Consider the following 16,048-nt stretch of genomic DNA (forward strand, 5'->3'; position numbering starts at 1 on the left):
TGCTAGAATATAGCCAAAATCTAAAGAACAAACTGGGGAAAATACGCGAACTGGCCTTCACCCAGTTGGAGGACAAACAAAAACAGCAACAACGACATTATGACAAAGGCAAGAAATGGAGACGTCTTGACGTTGGGGATTGGGCTCTGGTATTGCTACCCTCCCCCACAAGAAAGTTCCAGAACGAGTGGCAAGGACCCTACAAAGTCAAGGAGACGATAGGGAAAACAACCTATCGTCTGCAGCTCAGCGGGAGGAAAACGCAGATCTTCCACATAAACCTCATGAAGAAATGGTTGGGCTCTCCACCCGTGGCCTCCCACCTCACAGCCCTCGCGGGCCCCGGTTCTGTAACCACCGTGAAGGAACTAGTGATTAATGACGAACTTCTAAGAAAAGAACAAGAGGAATTGCATCAGGTCCTACGGCCCTTTGAAGCCATATTTTCCAACCTACCGGGAACAACTAAGCTAACAGAACATTGAATAGAGACCCAGGAGGGAGTCACGGTGAAACAACGGCCCTACAGGATCCCAGCCTCAAAAAGGGATGCTATAAGCAAGGAAGTGAAGGAGATGCTGAGATTAGGAGTGATCCGCCCCTCGAGAAGCGAATGGTCGTCGCCCATAGTGATGGTGCCCAAACCGGATGGCAGCAGCAGGTTCTGCATGGATTTTAGAGTGTTAAACGCTGTGTCTTCCTGCGATGCATACCCGATACCCAGGATCGACGAACTCATAGAAAAATTAGGAGACGCGAAATACATCAGCACCCTCGATCTAACAAAAGGGTACTGGCAAGTCCCACTGTGAGAAAAAGACCGAAAGAAAACTGCCTTCGCTACTCCCGATGGCCTTTACGAATTCAACGTGCTCCCCTTTGGCCTTCATGGGGCACCGGCCACCTTCCAAAGACTGATGAACGAGGTACTGAGAAAACACCAGGGGTATAGTTCGGCCTACCTGGATGACATCATTATATTCAGTCCATCATGGGAGGAACACCTACACCACCTACAGATCATCCTACAACAACTCAGCATGGCAGGCCTACATATCAATTCAAAAAAATCCAGAATCGGATTCCAGAAGGTCAAATACCTAGGATACGTCCTAGGGCACGGAGTTATAGAGCCCCAGCACGAAAAAGTCAGAGCCATAGCCGACACGCCTTTTCCCAAAAGTCAGAAAGAAATGAGGGCTTTTTTGGGGCTAGTGGGCTATTATAGGCGGTTTATCCCCTCTTTTTCGGACATAGCCGCCCCACTGACCGACACCCTAAGAAAACAAAAACCAAACCATGACTTCCAGAGCCCCTCCCTGGCAATGTGGAAAGCCTTCCAAACCTTGAAGAGGGCCATCACGACAAGCCCCGTGCTTGCCTCCCCCGACTTTACGAAGACTTTTGTGCTACATACGGACGCTTCCGACTATGGGATCGGAGCGGTATTGTCCCAAGAGAACGTGGCCGGAGGGGAACAACCCATTCTCTACATCAGCCGCAAGTTGTTCCCCAGGGAGGTGAGGTACCCCACAATAGAGAAGGAATGTCTCGCAATACGATGGGCTGTCGAGAAACTGAGGTATTACCTGGAGGCATATACATAAACAAAGTGGAATCCACTCAGGTGATAGTGATCCCTAAGGTGATGGGGAACACACAATGTTGTTTAAATGCCCCTCACACACCAACAGGCCCCTTGGTGTCATGCTTCATCATCGGGGCCTTCGCACCCCTCTACGGGACGCGGCGTGCTACGACTCGCGAATACGCAGGAGCACTTGACGTGAACTATGTGTGGGGGTGTGTGTTTTTAACAAGGATGTGAGTGAGGTGAGGTGAAAAAAGTGGGTGGTTAAAAAATACCTGGCACGGGGGAAGAACAAAACTTTATTAAATCCCCGGCTGGTATTATTAAAATTTAAAGTGCAGGGCGTGGTTGTAAAAAGATACGTATTAGGGTATCAAACCACTGTATTAAAAGTCAACATGTTTCGGAGGTCAGAGCCCCCTTCTTCAGGACAAGGGTGTATGCACTTACCCTCCCCTTACTCACATGTAAAATGTAAAAGTGAAAAATAAAATTACCACAATGTGTAATGTTCCTCACAATGTTATATGTAAGTGAGTGTAGTTGCGCCCAGTTGGCGTAAGAACCTGTGGAAACAAAATCATATATAAACAGACAGTTTATCACAGTTTTAGAGGAGAAGGATAATGCTTCTCTGAAAAAACATCAGGTGAAACCAAAAAATAATTGGAACCTGGAAGAAGAAAGAAAAAAGACACTACACACATATACACACGCATACCAACACAAATTGCTGCTCAGATGGAATATGAGCAGAGCAAAGAGAACAAAAGATCTTACTTAAAGTTCACAACTAGAGGACTTCATGAGCCTTTAACGTATATTGGGGAATCCTTTCCTAATCAGAAACCTAGGAAATCAAAGGTTCAGCAAATCAGAGGAAGAACTCAAGCATCTGAGCGCCACAAGAACAATGTACAACTGCTTCTCAAAATGGTCTCATAACTCACGGTTACAGCAACAACAAATCGCCTGCCATCCCTCAACGCGGCTCCGATGAAGTGAGCAGCAGAGGGATTCGGGCCTTTAAATACGCTTGTCTGGGGGTAATTAGTGAGGGTTAATTGATTAATGCAAACCGGTACAAGCCCAAATACGGAGAGATATCACCAAATACCCGGTAATGCGCTAACGTCCTACACTGATCCTTCGTGCATGCGCACAACAGAGTACAGCCGGCGCATGCGCGATAGACTGATCTAATGCGCATGCGCACATGCAAACGCTTTGTAAAAGACGCGAAGCTAGCGGTATCATATTGAAATGCTTGGAAGTGGATGGCAAGATCTAATGCGCATGCGCACCTGCAAATGCTTCGTGAAGGACGCGAGGCTTGCGGTATATATTGGAATGCTTGGAAATGAATGGAAAATGGCCTATTTAAACCCAAAAAAACAAAAATAAGGCAGGGATAAGGTGTTATGGCCAGTAGACAAAAAGAGGATTACCCTATTTCAGGGGTGTGCCTACCATTTCCGTAGTTGTTCTCACGGGTGTATTTCACATATAATAGTTCTTAAGAGGAAATTTTAAGAAAGACTGTGGTGAGAGAGGTTAAGGTCAGCTCCAGAAAGGGTTCAACATCCATCAAAAATCGATGGTACCACGTTGAGCTGATGTGTATAACCCTATTGGTCCACAAACAATTAATAAGTAACCATATGAGTATATTGACCAAAGCTCATTGTAAAGGGTGGGCAGATCGAGTGTTTATCTAAGAAGGTTCCATGGAATGGAATCATTCAGTCCAGTGGTGTCGGTCCCCAACCGAAACACCCACCGTTGTTCTTTTTCCAGCAGACCTGTCTCTGAGGGCAATTGTTCAATAACCAAGTGACTAAATTGGTCCACAAACATTGGCGCACTTTAACGAGTGGTGGCTTGTCTTTGGAGAAACCCCTCTTTGCACACAGAAGAGGTAGGAACTTGAGGGACATACTTGTCCACACTCGACCGCCCCCCCCGGTCAAGGATCAGACGAGGTTGCAAGGCTTACATGGGCACTACCCATGTGGAAACTGTAATAACTGCCACCTCACAAAAAAGACGCAGAACCTAATCTTTTCCAATGGCACCACATGGGAACAGCGGGCATTTACTAACTGCAACAGCAAAAATGTAGTTTACTTAATTACCTGCCCATGTGGAAAGGAATATGTGGGCATGACCACCAGACCTGTTAGGGTCAGGTTAAATGAACACAAGAGCAACATCAGGTGCAAGAAACAAACTACCAAAATGTCAACCCATTATATTGAAAATCAACACTGTGTGAATGAGCTGCAGTGGACAGTTATTGAACAATTGCCCTCAGAGACAGGTCTGCTGGAAAAAGAACAACGGTGGGTGTTTCGGTTGGGGACCGACACCACTGGACTGAATGATTCCATTCCATGGAACCTTCTTAGATAAACACTCGATCTGCCCACCCTTTACAATGAGCTTTGGTCAATATACTCATATGGTTACTTATTAATTGTTTGTGGACCAATAGGGTTATACACATCAGCTCAACGTGGTACCATCGATTTTTGATGGATGTTGAACCCTTTCTGGAGCTGACCTTAACCTCTCTCACCACAGTCTTTCTTAAAATTTCCTCTTAAGAACTATTATATGTGAAATACACCCGTGAGAACAACTACGGAAATGGTAGGCACACCCCTGAAATAGGGTAATCCTCTTTTTGTCTACTGGCCATAACACCTTATCCCTGCCTTATTTTTGTTTTTTTGGGTTTAAATAGGCCATTTTCCATTCATTTCCAAGCATTCCAATATATACCGCAAGCCTCGCGTCCTTCACGAAGCATTTGCAGGTGCGCATGCGCATTAGATCTTGCCATCCACTTCCAAGCATTTCAATATGATACCGCTAGCTTCGCGTCTTTTACAAAGCGTTTGCATGTGCGCATGCGCATTAGATCAGTCTATCGCGCATGCGCCGGCTGTACTCTGTTGTGCGCATGCACGAAGGATCAGTGTAGGACGTTAGCGCATTACCGGGTATTTGGTGATATCTCTCCGTATTTGGGCTTGTACCGGTTTGCATTAATCAATTAACCCTCACTAATTACCCCCAGACAAGCGTATTTAAAGGCCCGAATCCCTCTGCTGCTCACTTCATCGGAGCCGCGTTGAGGGATGGCAGGCGATTTGTTGTTGCTGTAACCGTGAGTTATGAGACCATTTTGAGAAGCAGTTGTACATTGTTCTTGTGGCGCTCAGATGCTTGAGTTCTTCCTCTGATTTGCTGAACCTTTGATTTCCTAGGTTTCTGATTAGGAAAGGATTCCCCAATATACGTTAAAGGCTCATGAAGTCCTCTAGTTGTGAACTTTAAGTAAGATCTTTTGTTCTCTTTGCTCTGCTCATATTCCATCTGAGCAGCAATTTGTGTTGGTATGCGTGTGTATATGTGTGTAGTGTCTTTTTTCTTTCTTCTTCCAGGTTCCAATTATTTTTTGGTTTCACCTGATGTTTTTTCAGAGAAGCATTATCCTTCTCCTCTAAAACTGTGATAAACTGTCTGTTTATATATGATTTTGTTTCCACAGGTTCTTACGCCAACTGGGCGCAACTACACTCACTTACATATAACATTGTGAGGAACATTACACATTGTGGTAATTTTATTTTTCACTTTTACATTTTACATGTGAGTAAGGGGAGGGTAAGTGCATACACCCTTGTCCTGAAGAAGGGGGCTCTGACCTCCGAAACATGTTGACTTTTAATACAGTGGTTTGATACCCTAATACGTATCTTTTTACAACCACGCCCTGCACTTTAAATTTTAATAATACCAGCCGGGGATTTAATAAAGTTTTTTTCTTCCCACGTGCCAGGTATTTTTTAACCACCCACTTTTTTCACCTCACCTCACTCACATCCTTGTTAAAAACACACACCCCCACACATAGTTCACGTCAAGTGCTCCTGCGTATTCGCGAGTCGTAGCACGCCGCGTCCCGTAGAGGGGTGCGAAGGCCCCGATGATGAAGCATGACACCAAGGGGCCTGTTGGTGTGTGAGGGGCATTTAAACAACATTGTGTGTTCCCCATCACCTTAGGGATCACTATCACCTGAGTGGATTCCACTTTGTTTATGTATATGACTCGGGAGACTGAATCCACTGACTCTCTCTCTCCCCCCTCCTGTTAGTAGGTATTACCTGGAGGGGCATCACTTCGTCCTATATACCGACCATGCGCCACTCTTGTGGATGAGTCGTAACATGTCGAACAATCCTAGGGTCATGAGATGGTTCCTGGCCCTACAACCATTCAGTTTTCAGGTTCGGCACCGAAAGGGGAAGGACAATGCCAACGCTGACTTCCTGTCTCGTTATCCTCTCCCCGATCGGGAGAATCCTAGGGGGGAGGGGTGTGACGGGGAGGACCCGGACTCGGGCCCTCCTGGCCTTCCTGTTAATCTCTCCCCTCTTTTTGCCCAGCATACAGACTTATGGAAGACGCCAGGGGACACGACGCACAACCCAGGGACACCTACTCCGGACCCGTGTTTCTTTAATTGGGCGGAGCTGGAACCAGCCCCCGCCCACCGGCTGCCGGTAAAGCCCAGCCCAGACTCGGCTCAGGTGTGTGATACACCCGCAGGAGGAGAGAGTTGTGGAGGAGGAGACGAAGCGGAAGGAGCGGACTGGAGATCGGGAATTTCGGGAGACTGGTGGACGGCGGAGGAGAGGTCGGAGGACGAGGAGGCGCGAGGAGAGTCGAGGACGGAGAAGGCGACCCCGGAAGAGTGGATCCTGGAAGGAGACGGAGACCGTGACTCCAACGACAAGCCGGGAGGCCAACGGGACGGTACAGCGCCCAGCCACACTTCCCGAGAAGTGTGGCTAGAACCGGTACGGGCTCGCTTCACGGGTTGGGCGGGACGGAGGTGGAGCAAACCTCCCTGTGGGAGCATTCGGCACGACTAGTCTGTCAAACCCCCCCCCCCCTCACTTACCGGCACTGTTACTGGGTTTCTAAACAGCACGTGTGTGTCCTCACTACCCCTCCCCTTAAGCACCGGCAAGAGGGCGCCGCACTAACGCTGGTGTCCTTTTCTTCCTGGTACCTGTTGAACCAGCGAGGACAACGGCGGCGGGTCGGCCTACAAATCCCAGGAGACACCGGGAGCGGAGACTGGGAACAATAAGAAGCATAATTGGGGAGAACGAAGAACCCCTCGCTTTCTACCGCCTACCAGCACAAAAACGGCGATGGTATAAAATAAAGCCTGCTTTGCCAAGCACTCCGGTGTCCGTGAGTTTACTCGATCCCCCAGGCGAAGTGCCACAGCACCATTCCACCTGACAGAAAGAAGGTCTGCCCTGAATGGCAGCCTGATATAGGGATGCATGCCTAATGTCTATATACCACACCTTCCTGTGCCAATTTGGGGTTATTAAAACATCTTGTGTCCGGTCTTTCTTAACTAAAGGAATCAAGGGGGAGGGGCGTGCAGTGCAGTTGAAAGTTTCACATCAACTGAAATGCTCACCTCAACCTATATTGGAAGGCATAGAACTGCTGGCATTCAGCATTTTCAGAGGAGGTGAACAAGTCCACTCGAGGAGCGCCCCACTGAGTGAAGATGGCCTGGACTACCCTCCAGCATGAGACACAACTCATGATCTGCAAGATATCGACAGCTCAGGCTGTCGTTTCTGACAGTTGGAGATAATTGGCTGTTAACTAGATCCCTTGGTAGTGTGCCCAAGACCACAGCTTTAATGCCTCTGGACAAATGAGAAAAGACCATACCTCCCCCTTGTTTGTTCGTGTACATCACTGTCAAATTATCCATCACAGACCGACCTTGGATGACGGTGAGGAAGGACTGAAGTGCCAGCCAAATTGTAAACAGTCACAACAGTTTGATGGGAAGCACCTGCTCCTCTGGAAACCAGAAACCTCTTATTTCCAATACCACTATAGGGTGTAGGAATACGTCACTACCTTGCTCACACTTAGAGGGGGACTGAAGGCCATCTCATTGTGCAGGTTTGACTTGTTCCCCTTCTAAACTACATCGGCTGTAGAGCTTGGGGAGACTATGATGAAGATTAACAGGTATCTCCCGTGCTGCAACCACTGCCTGTGGAGGTACCATTACGAATTCCTCATATGAACGTGGAAATATACGTCCTGCAGCTCGAGTGACACCATCCAGTCTCCAGATTACAAAAACACCTGAGCTAGGGTCGGCATCTTGAACTTCTTCCTGATTAAGAAATTAAAGTCCCTGAGGTCTAGGATTGGACGCAGACCCTCCTCCTCCTTGGGAACAACGAAATGGGAGCAACATCCTTGTCCCATTTGTTGCTCTGGCACTAAATCCAGAGTTCCCTTCAAGAGGAGTGCTGCCACTTCTTGTTGCAGGAAAAAGAGATGGTCTGGCTACAGGGGAGATGCCGGGGCAATGGTGAGGTTGAGCATAAAGGAAGGGTAGGGTCTAAGACCTTTCTAAAAATGTAAGGACCCATAGGTTGGAGAGAATGGCTGCCCAGGCAGGTAGAAAGGAGAACACCGTCCCCTCCCCACAGGCCCCACTTAGGTTTGTAGAAGTAAACCAGACCTGCATTCCTGGTAGTGAGAAAGAGGAAAAGAAGGAGGTGGTAGAGTGATCCCAGGCCCTTGCCTCTGGTTCTGACCCCGTACTGCATCACCAGTGAACTTAGGGGGTGCTCGGTCTGAGTGCTGGGACTGGTGCTTATGGAAGGAAAATTATCTCGAGATCACTCGAAAATGCTTTAGCTGGTGGAAGTCCTTGGTAGGCAAAGGTCGTTGGAAACCACAGGATCAGGTTGTGGCCTTGCTTGCTTTGAAGATTTACAATGCAAAGTCAGCTTTATCCTTGATCATGAGTGCTCCACAAAAGAGGATATTCATTAAATTGGCCTGCAAATTCGAGGAGAAGAGGAAGGTTTGAAGCTAGGCGTGTCACCTCAGAGAGACGGAGGTACCCATAATGTGTGCCACAGAGTGGGACATGTCCCATTAGTCATGGGTGTATCGCAACAGGAGATGGGCGGCATTCAGGGACTCAAACACCATACTGGCCACTGAAAAAGTGCATTCCCCCTACATTCCAGACAGTTTAACTGTCAGAAGGTACAGAAGGGATGGTGCCAGAATTGCCTAGAGGAGCAATATGCTTGTATGGCGAGGCTTCCTGGAGACGGGTGTGCAGAAAGGAAAGGAGGATACTCTGATGCGGAACAATAGCGCTTTGCCAACAGCCTGTTGACCACAATTGCGGAGGTGGCCTTCTCGTAGGCTGCAATCATCAGATCCAGCAAGGCAGCGTTGAAAGGCAGTAGGGGTTCTAATGTGGGTGCTGCCGAGGAGGACTTTAGTGAGGACATTTTTCTTGCCATCCACTGTAGGAAGCTGAAGCTCTAGTACCTTAGCAGCTTTTTTGACCACTGAGTGACATGACATAACTACTGCGGTAGGATTCCCTGCTACAAATTAAATCTTCATCTCCAGGGAGGTGTCCAAATCACTGGCCAATGACACACTTGCCAATACCCTATCACCATCATCGTACATACCAAAGGCAGACAGAATGGGGATCAGTAATAGATATCTGTCCCTCACAGTCCCTATGAAGCTTGAAGCCCGGATGCCTTGGAGAAGACTTCTGAACCGCACTGAAGTGAATTTTATGTGAGGAAAACTTACAGCTCTCAGGGTAGAGCAAGCTCTGGATCCCTGTTAAAAGTGTTGAATAAAGGTGACTGACATTATTGTGCGAGAGTGAGAACTAAAAGGCTTTGGTTATGTCATCTGACTTTACTTCCACCGTTGACATGAAGCCAGCACACCCTATCAGCAACTTTAGAGCTTTGTGGTTTTCTGATCCAATTTGATGACTGGGATTTTATTTACAGGTGAGGAATCTGTAGGTAGAAGTATCCATGAGAAGGGTTGATGTTGGAGAACCTTCAATGTTTAGTGTAAATAATATAACATACCATTCTTATAGCATCACTTCTGCCTGCACGTCTACAGAAATGTATACAAATGCCTGACTCACTGTCCTCAGGTTAAAGGCTTTTGTATTCCTCTCATGTGCATACAAATCCTCACAAGCTAAGGCACTTCTTCCCCATACTTCTAAGAAGCACTCATTTCCGCAATCAAGCACACAGTTCACCAAAACTCCTTTGGTATGGCTGTAAATGCACTTGTGCTTCACCTATAGATGGGTGGTGTGCCAAAATCAGCAGGTCCTTTGCAAGTTTCTCTGCCTCTGGGCTTTCTGGCTCTAGCCCAGGCACATTAGCAATGACATTAAGCGTTTCCTGAAGAACACGAGGGGGTACATATGCTTTCCCCAATTCAGAGAGCTCTCCTGACTCCGTCACCAACACCTCTGGAGGCAACACCTGGGAAGCAACCAAGACAGAGAGAGACCTCAATTAAAAACACAGAGACTAGGAAGAAGAAGGTGCAAGACAAATTGAAGGGTATGGAGGAGCAAAAAAGAAACAACAAGCATCAGCAAAGCCAAAAGTTCTTCTTACAAATACAATCATAGACATTCACAAATGTAGCTGACATGTACTGCATACACCATTGCAGCTTATCACATTAAAGCCTGACCTACGGACTCTCTTTGTAAATTTTGGAGAAAAGTTATCAATAAATCATTGCTTTTTGTGCAGAATGCATATTGCAGATAAACCAGTCAAAGTGGCAAACTGTGATGCTCTATTTAAGTTTCCAGATGTGAAATAGTACCTCATGTATTCAGTGGGAAGCACTTCTTGGAAGGTGGATTAATACATCAAATAGCCAACAGTTTAGGGTAAGAGTAAAACTTTACTGGGCGTACAACGTCCACTCTATACTTAAAGTAAATTAGCAACATTGCATCAGCAAACAGCTGTGCTATCAGGCCAGTCCTAAAAACAACATAAGGAGTCTGCTTAGTGCTGCTGCAGGAGGAGGACTATTTAGACTGCCCAAGAGACTAAACAGATGTGAGGTGGATATAAACACCTAAACGGGGTAATTTTCATAGAACATACCTTATGAGTATTCAGAACAGTTTTAAGTTCTCCCAAGAGTCCATCTGCAAGCCGAAATCCACCCAGTGAAGAGAGCAGCTTCTTAACAGTTTGCTGGGCCAGCTTACGCACTCGCCAGGAACAGTTGAGTAGTACTGAGAGCAGCGTGCGGTGATAAGGCCTGCAACCAGAAGGGGAGCAATGTGAATGGCCAAGATGTTAGAGGTATGACCTCGAAATACAAGCAGGCAGAATAAGCAGAAGTGTATTGCATGCAATGTTTTTTGCTTGTGCTGGATGGAAAATGTTACTTACCAAGTAAGCATCTGTTTGTGGCATTTAGTGCAGTAGATTCATATGCTTAGCATAGGTCTGCCATCTAGAGTTAAGCACGACAGTGTGCAAGTTATTTTTCTTCGATTAAGTTTTTCGAGTCACGAGGTGTAGTGCCTCCTCATCTTCCTTGCAATACACATGGTACTTGACTCCATTTGCTAGATTGTTTACCACTTAACAGGTGAGGATTGAGTGTGAAGATTAATATATCTTAGTGAGATGATCGTGCAAAAATAGTATGATGTTTAATTTAGATAACCACAAACAGATGCTCACTGGGTCAGTTACATTTTCCATTTGATGGCTTATGTGGCTGTAGATACACAAGCTTAGCATAGACTGTAAAGTAGTTTTCCTCCCATCATGGTGGCTAACCTGTGTGGGTTGCGTTTGTTTGAAATAATGTACGGAGAACTGCTTGGCCCACATTGGCTTGTTGACGGGTCATGGCATCTACACAACAATGTTAAGAAAATGTGTGCGATGTCGTCCTTGTAGCTGCCTTACATATGTCAGCCATGGGTATATTGCCGAAAAAGGCCATGGAGGCTTCCTTTTTTGGGAGGGATAAGTAAAGTTAGTTTAGATTTAGCGTAACAAGTTTGGATGTATTTTACAATACAACGTGAAATGCTTGCTTTAGGGTAGGCCCTTTCTTTATGTGGTTTTGAAGAAGCAACAAATAGTTGTGTCTTTCTAAATTATTAAGTTCTGTCAATATAATACATGAGAGCTCTTTTTACATCCACTGCGATTAAAGCTCTTTCGCAACAGAATCGGGTTATAGAAAGAATGTTGGCAACTCAACTGGCTGATTTAAGTGGAACTATGAGACCACTTTTGCAAGGAATTGAGGGTTGGTATGTAGTATAACTTAGTCGCTATGACGTTGGAAAAATGTTTTTTCTAGAGTTAATGCCTGAAGCTCAGTGATATGTGTGAGTGAAGTGATCGTAATGAGAAAAGTAACTTTCCCGGATAGAAACTGGAGAGTGCATGAATGTAAAGGTTCAAATGGGGGACCTGTTAACCTTGTTAACACAACACTGAGGTTTCCAAGCTTGTTTTGGAGGAACACTAGGCACAAATTTAAGGCCTCTAAGAAATCTTGAATGACAGGAATCCAGAATATAGAAGTTTGTTCCCTGTTTTGGAGATATGTGGCAACTGTTGCTAGGTGTAGTCTTATGAAAGTGAAGGCTAACTCATAGGTTTGTAAATGGAGAAGGTAACAGACAGTGTCTTGAGGCTTCGCTGTTACAGGGTTAATATCCTTTGAATGACAATAGAGAACAAAGCGTTTCCATACTGTCGCATAGCAGACTCTAGTAGTGGGTCTTCTTGCTTTTTAAAGAATATCCATACACTGTTGAGGTAGATTTAGGTATCCAAATTCTAAGACCTCTAGAGCAAGATTGAGGGATCTGGGGCTTGAATGTCTTACTGCTCCCTGATTTGGGTTAGAAGGTCCTGCCAGTCGGGAAGTACCTGCTGTGGAACTGAGAATTCTAGTAGTGTGGTGAATTATTGTTGTCTGACCCATGTGGGAGCCACTAAGATGGCCACTTGGCATTTTCTGCTGTGGAAAATACATTTATGCCTGGGTGACGCCAATGTTGGAAGACTAGGTGGAGGACATGTGGGTTGAGTTACCACTTGCGGCCTTGTTGTCTCCCGCTGACGAGATCCACAAAGTCGTTGCCCACCCTCGGTAGTTACTCTGCTAATAGGTAAATGTGTCAGACAGAATACCTCCAGAGGGTCTGGGCTACATGAGATAGTGGAGACAACCTCATCCCCTGTTTTTGCAGATAATACATGGTAGTCATGATGTCTGTTTTCATGAGTTCCACTTTTTCAGATAAGTGGGGAAGGAAGGTTTTCAGCTGCTGGATGAACAGCTAGCAACTCTAGCTGCTAGCAACTCTAGGTGACTGATTTGGTGATTAGTTTGACTGGGTGTCCCGTGGTCCTGTACAGTAACTTCCTGCGAGTGCGCACCCCAACCAGGGAGTGATGAGCCTGCTGCTATGGTTCCCTGCAGAACTGGGTCTAGAAAAGGCAGTCCCTTTAGAATATTGTTGGAATTTCTCCACTGCCCAGTGTGGTAAGCTTGTTGGCTGATCAAAACTAGATCTTGTAGCTGACCTTCTACTTCAGTTCATTTATGCGCTAAGTATTCTTGCAAAGGATGCATATTGAGTCTGGCATTTGGTTCTATGGCTATGCATGATGCCTAAGAGGTGAATGACAGTTCTCACTTCATTTGCCAATGAGGTTGAAATTGTGGAATAAGTGCTTTGAAGGATTGAAAATGTGCAGCATTTGGGTAAGTATCCCAATGTGGGAGTTGAGGATGGCTCCTACATAAGGTTGTATTTGAAGGGGCCGCAGGCAAGATTTGACTGAATAGGTAGTGAAACCTAGTTGGTGGAGTAGGTTTATGGTAGTTTTAGTGTGTTGTAAACAGGTTTGAGGAGTATTGTTGTTGATGAGCCAATCATCCAGGCAAGGGAAAACATGGATGTTTTGCCTGCGTGAATTTCTACTATAGCTAAGCACTTAGTAAATTGCCTGGGGCTGTGTCGACTGCGAATGGAAGCCCTTAGAACTGAAAAGGTTGTCCATTTAGCAAGAATTTGAGGTATTGACAATGTGCTGGGTGAATTGGAATGTGGAAGAAGGCATCCTTTAGGTCCAGTGCTGCCATGAAGTCGCCTTGTTGTAGTAGAGGAATTACATGTTGAAGTGTGTATATGTGGAAGTGCTCGGAAAGAATATACCTGTTAAGGGGTCTGAGGTCGATGATTGGTCTTAGACACCCATCCTTTTTGGGGATAAGGAAGTAAAGTGAATACACTTTAAATGACAGTCTCTAGCAGCAGGGTGGAAAGTTTGGAGGTGTGGAAGTGAGTTCCAGGAAGGCAATAACTATGCTGGATAATATCCAACACCCCTTAGTCAGATGTGATATTACTCCATGTGGAAAAGAGCTGCTGTAGTCTTCCGACAGGTGTAATGTGATCGGGGTAATGGTGGGCAAGTCAAGGCTTGGTGGTGGAGGTGGAAGGTTTGGTGAAACCTCCTCTACCTCGAGAATGGTTTCCCATATATGAATCTATAGTATCCTTTGGGTTGGATATCTGAGTGTGTGTGTTATAAAAGGTGGATGCCTCAGGGGAGGTTGTTTTGGACCCTCCAGGATAGATTCAGTAGCGAAAGGAGCCACGCTGGCTTGTGTTTGCAACACTCCAATCACTCGTTCTTTTTTTTATTTTTTCTAGAAGGGAATCTACCTCGGGCCCAAAAGATGTTTGCCGTGGGAGGGCTAACAAGTTAGCAGAATTTCAGGTTTCAGGATATCCTTAACCAGGCATGTCTCCTGAGAAGGAGGCTTGAATTAATGCTTCTAGCTGCTGTATCAGCTGCTTCAAGTGCGTATCGTATGGTTGTGTTGGATATGAGTTTGCCCTCTAAAGAAATCTGGTATGCCCTTTTTTAGGTCGAGCCTAGCACAGCGCGCATGCGCCGTCTACGAGAGGCTTCTTATGAGGGCTCAAAACTTCTCTGTGTGGGTCGGGCTCCTCCCACACATCTGATTGTCCTTTGCGTTTGACTTTCAGTAATGAAAGCACGCAAATGGCCAAAGGCGGTGTATGTCCCACCTCTTCTTCAAATGTTCACTCCCACGGCATTTTGCTCTCCGGAGTAAGCCGAGCCGCGCAGGCTGGCAGCTGCATTCCTCCCTTGTCGTAGATCATGTTACTATTTAAACACAGCATGGTCGCTTTCACTTTCGCGGCCACGCTTGTTGTGTTGTGTGGGCTTTTTGCTTTCTTTTTTTTTGCATACAGAAATGAAAAACTTTTCACAGACACAAACAAGGAGGAATGTCCGTGAACACTGGAAACTTTAGTGTTTTCACTTGCAAAACGGCAGAGCCGATGGTTTTAAAATGTGACACTTCTCCAGGGCACCCTTTCCCGGTACCCGACTCCACAGTGTTTTCTGTTAGCTGTTGTCAGCGGTTTAACTGATTGCAGCGAGCCCCACTTAACCACCCCCCTCGAAAATCCTTTTATTCTTTGTTTTCACAGCCAGCTCGCATTTCTTATCGCTTTCATCCATTTGCAAATTAAACATCCAAATATCTGACTCCCGACTAGCTGATCCCATTCAGGGGCTGGGAGGGTCCTCCCCTTTGTTTGCACAGCGTGTGAACACCGACTCCTGTTGTACGGATGGTGTGTGGTCAATTTAGGAGGCAGTGGGGGGAAAAAGGCTTCATTCCTGGATTACTCCCCGGCAGGACCAACCAGAGCACAAATAGTTTGGTATATTTAATAAGAGTTTTGAAGTTTTTTTTAGCTGATGCTTTTGCAAAAATATAAATGAAATATGTCAGATAACTACAATGTAACTCAAGCCGATCAAATTTATCAAAACATAAAGCCACTTTAAAACCCGTCTCTGCTTGGTCAGCTGGGCTTAGACAAATAATGGCAGATTCAGAATTAAATTAGTGACTAGGGAAATAACAGCGCCCTGATCAACGGGAAGAGCCACACAACGCTGCTGTTTATGCAAATATTTATGAGCGAGGAGGCGATGTGAAGTCTTTTATATGTTACCGGGAAAACCTTTCATGATCACGTGGGGGGGGGGGGGGGGGTGGGCGGTATTGTCACTGCAACAGTATATCATCGGTTTTATTAGCATTGTTGTTAGTAACTGCAATATTTTTACTATCATATTATTGTCATTATAGAAGTAGTATTGTCATTATTTTGTCACTGCAACAGTTTATCATCGGTTTTATTAGTATTATTGTTAGTAACTGCAATATTATTACTATCACATTGTCATCGATAGCAGTAGTATTGTCATTATTTTGTCGTCATCATCTTTAGCGGTTTGTAATGCACTTGTGATAACACTTTTTTTTATATAGCCAAACTCGTCCCAAAGGTATCAGAGCCCTTTACATGAGCACCAGTTCCCTGCAGAGGGGGCAAGTATACGGGAATGCATTCAGGGACAGAGGCGTTTAATGTGTGGCATGAGAAGTGGACACAGTATCACTATATTATAA

The 16,048-nt window shown here is 45.8% G+C and overlaps 1 protein-coding gene across 2 annotated transcripts in view; it reads right to left on the reverse strand.

The window, feature by feature from the left end:
• Nucleotides 1–16,048, reverse strand: part of GCN1 (GCN1 activator of EIF2AK4) — a 728,660-nt gene that overhangs the window by 432,128 nt on the left and 280,484 nt on the right. For both annotated transcript variants that reach the window (XM_078667658.1, XM_078667659.1), the window contains exons 18-19: nt 10,642–10,801; nt 9,807–9,996 (exon numbers count right to left, since the gene is read on the reverse strand). In XM_078667658.1, the coding sequence (XP_078523784.1) occupies nt 9,807–9,996; nt 10,642–10,801 (350 nt within the window). The remainder of the gene's footprint in view (nt 1–9,806; nt 9,997–10,641; nt 10,802–16,048) is intronic.

Source organism: Lissotriton helveticus, chromosome 11, assembly GCF_964261635.1.
Source record: "Lissotriton helveticus chromosome 11, aLisHel1.1, whole genome shotgun sequence".
Lineage (NCBI taxonomy): Eukaryota > Metazoa > Chordata > Amphibia > Caudata > Salamandridae > Lissotriton > Lissotriton helveticus.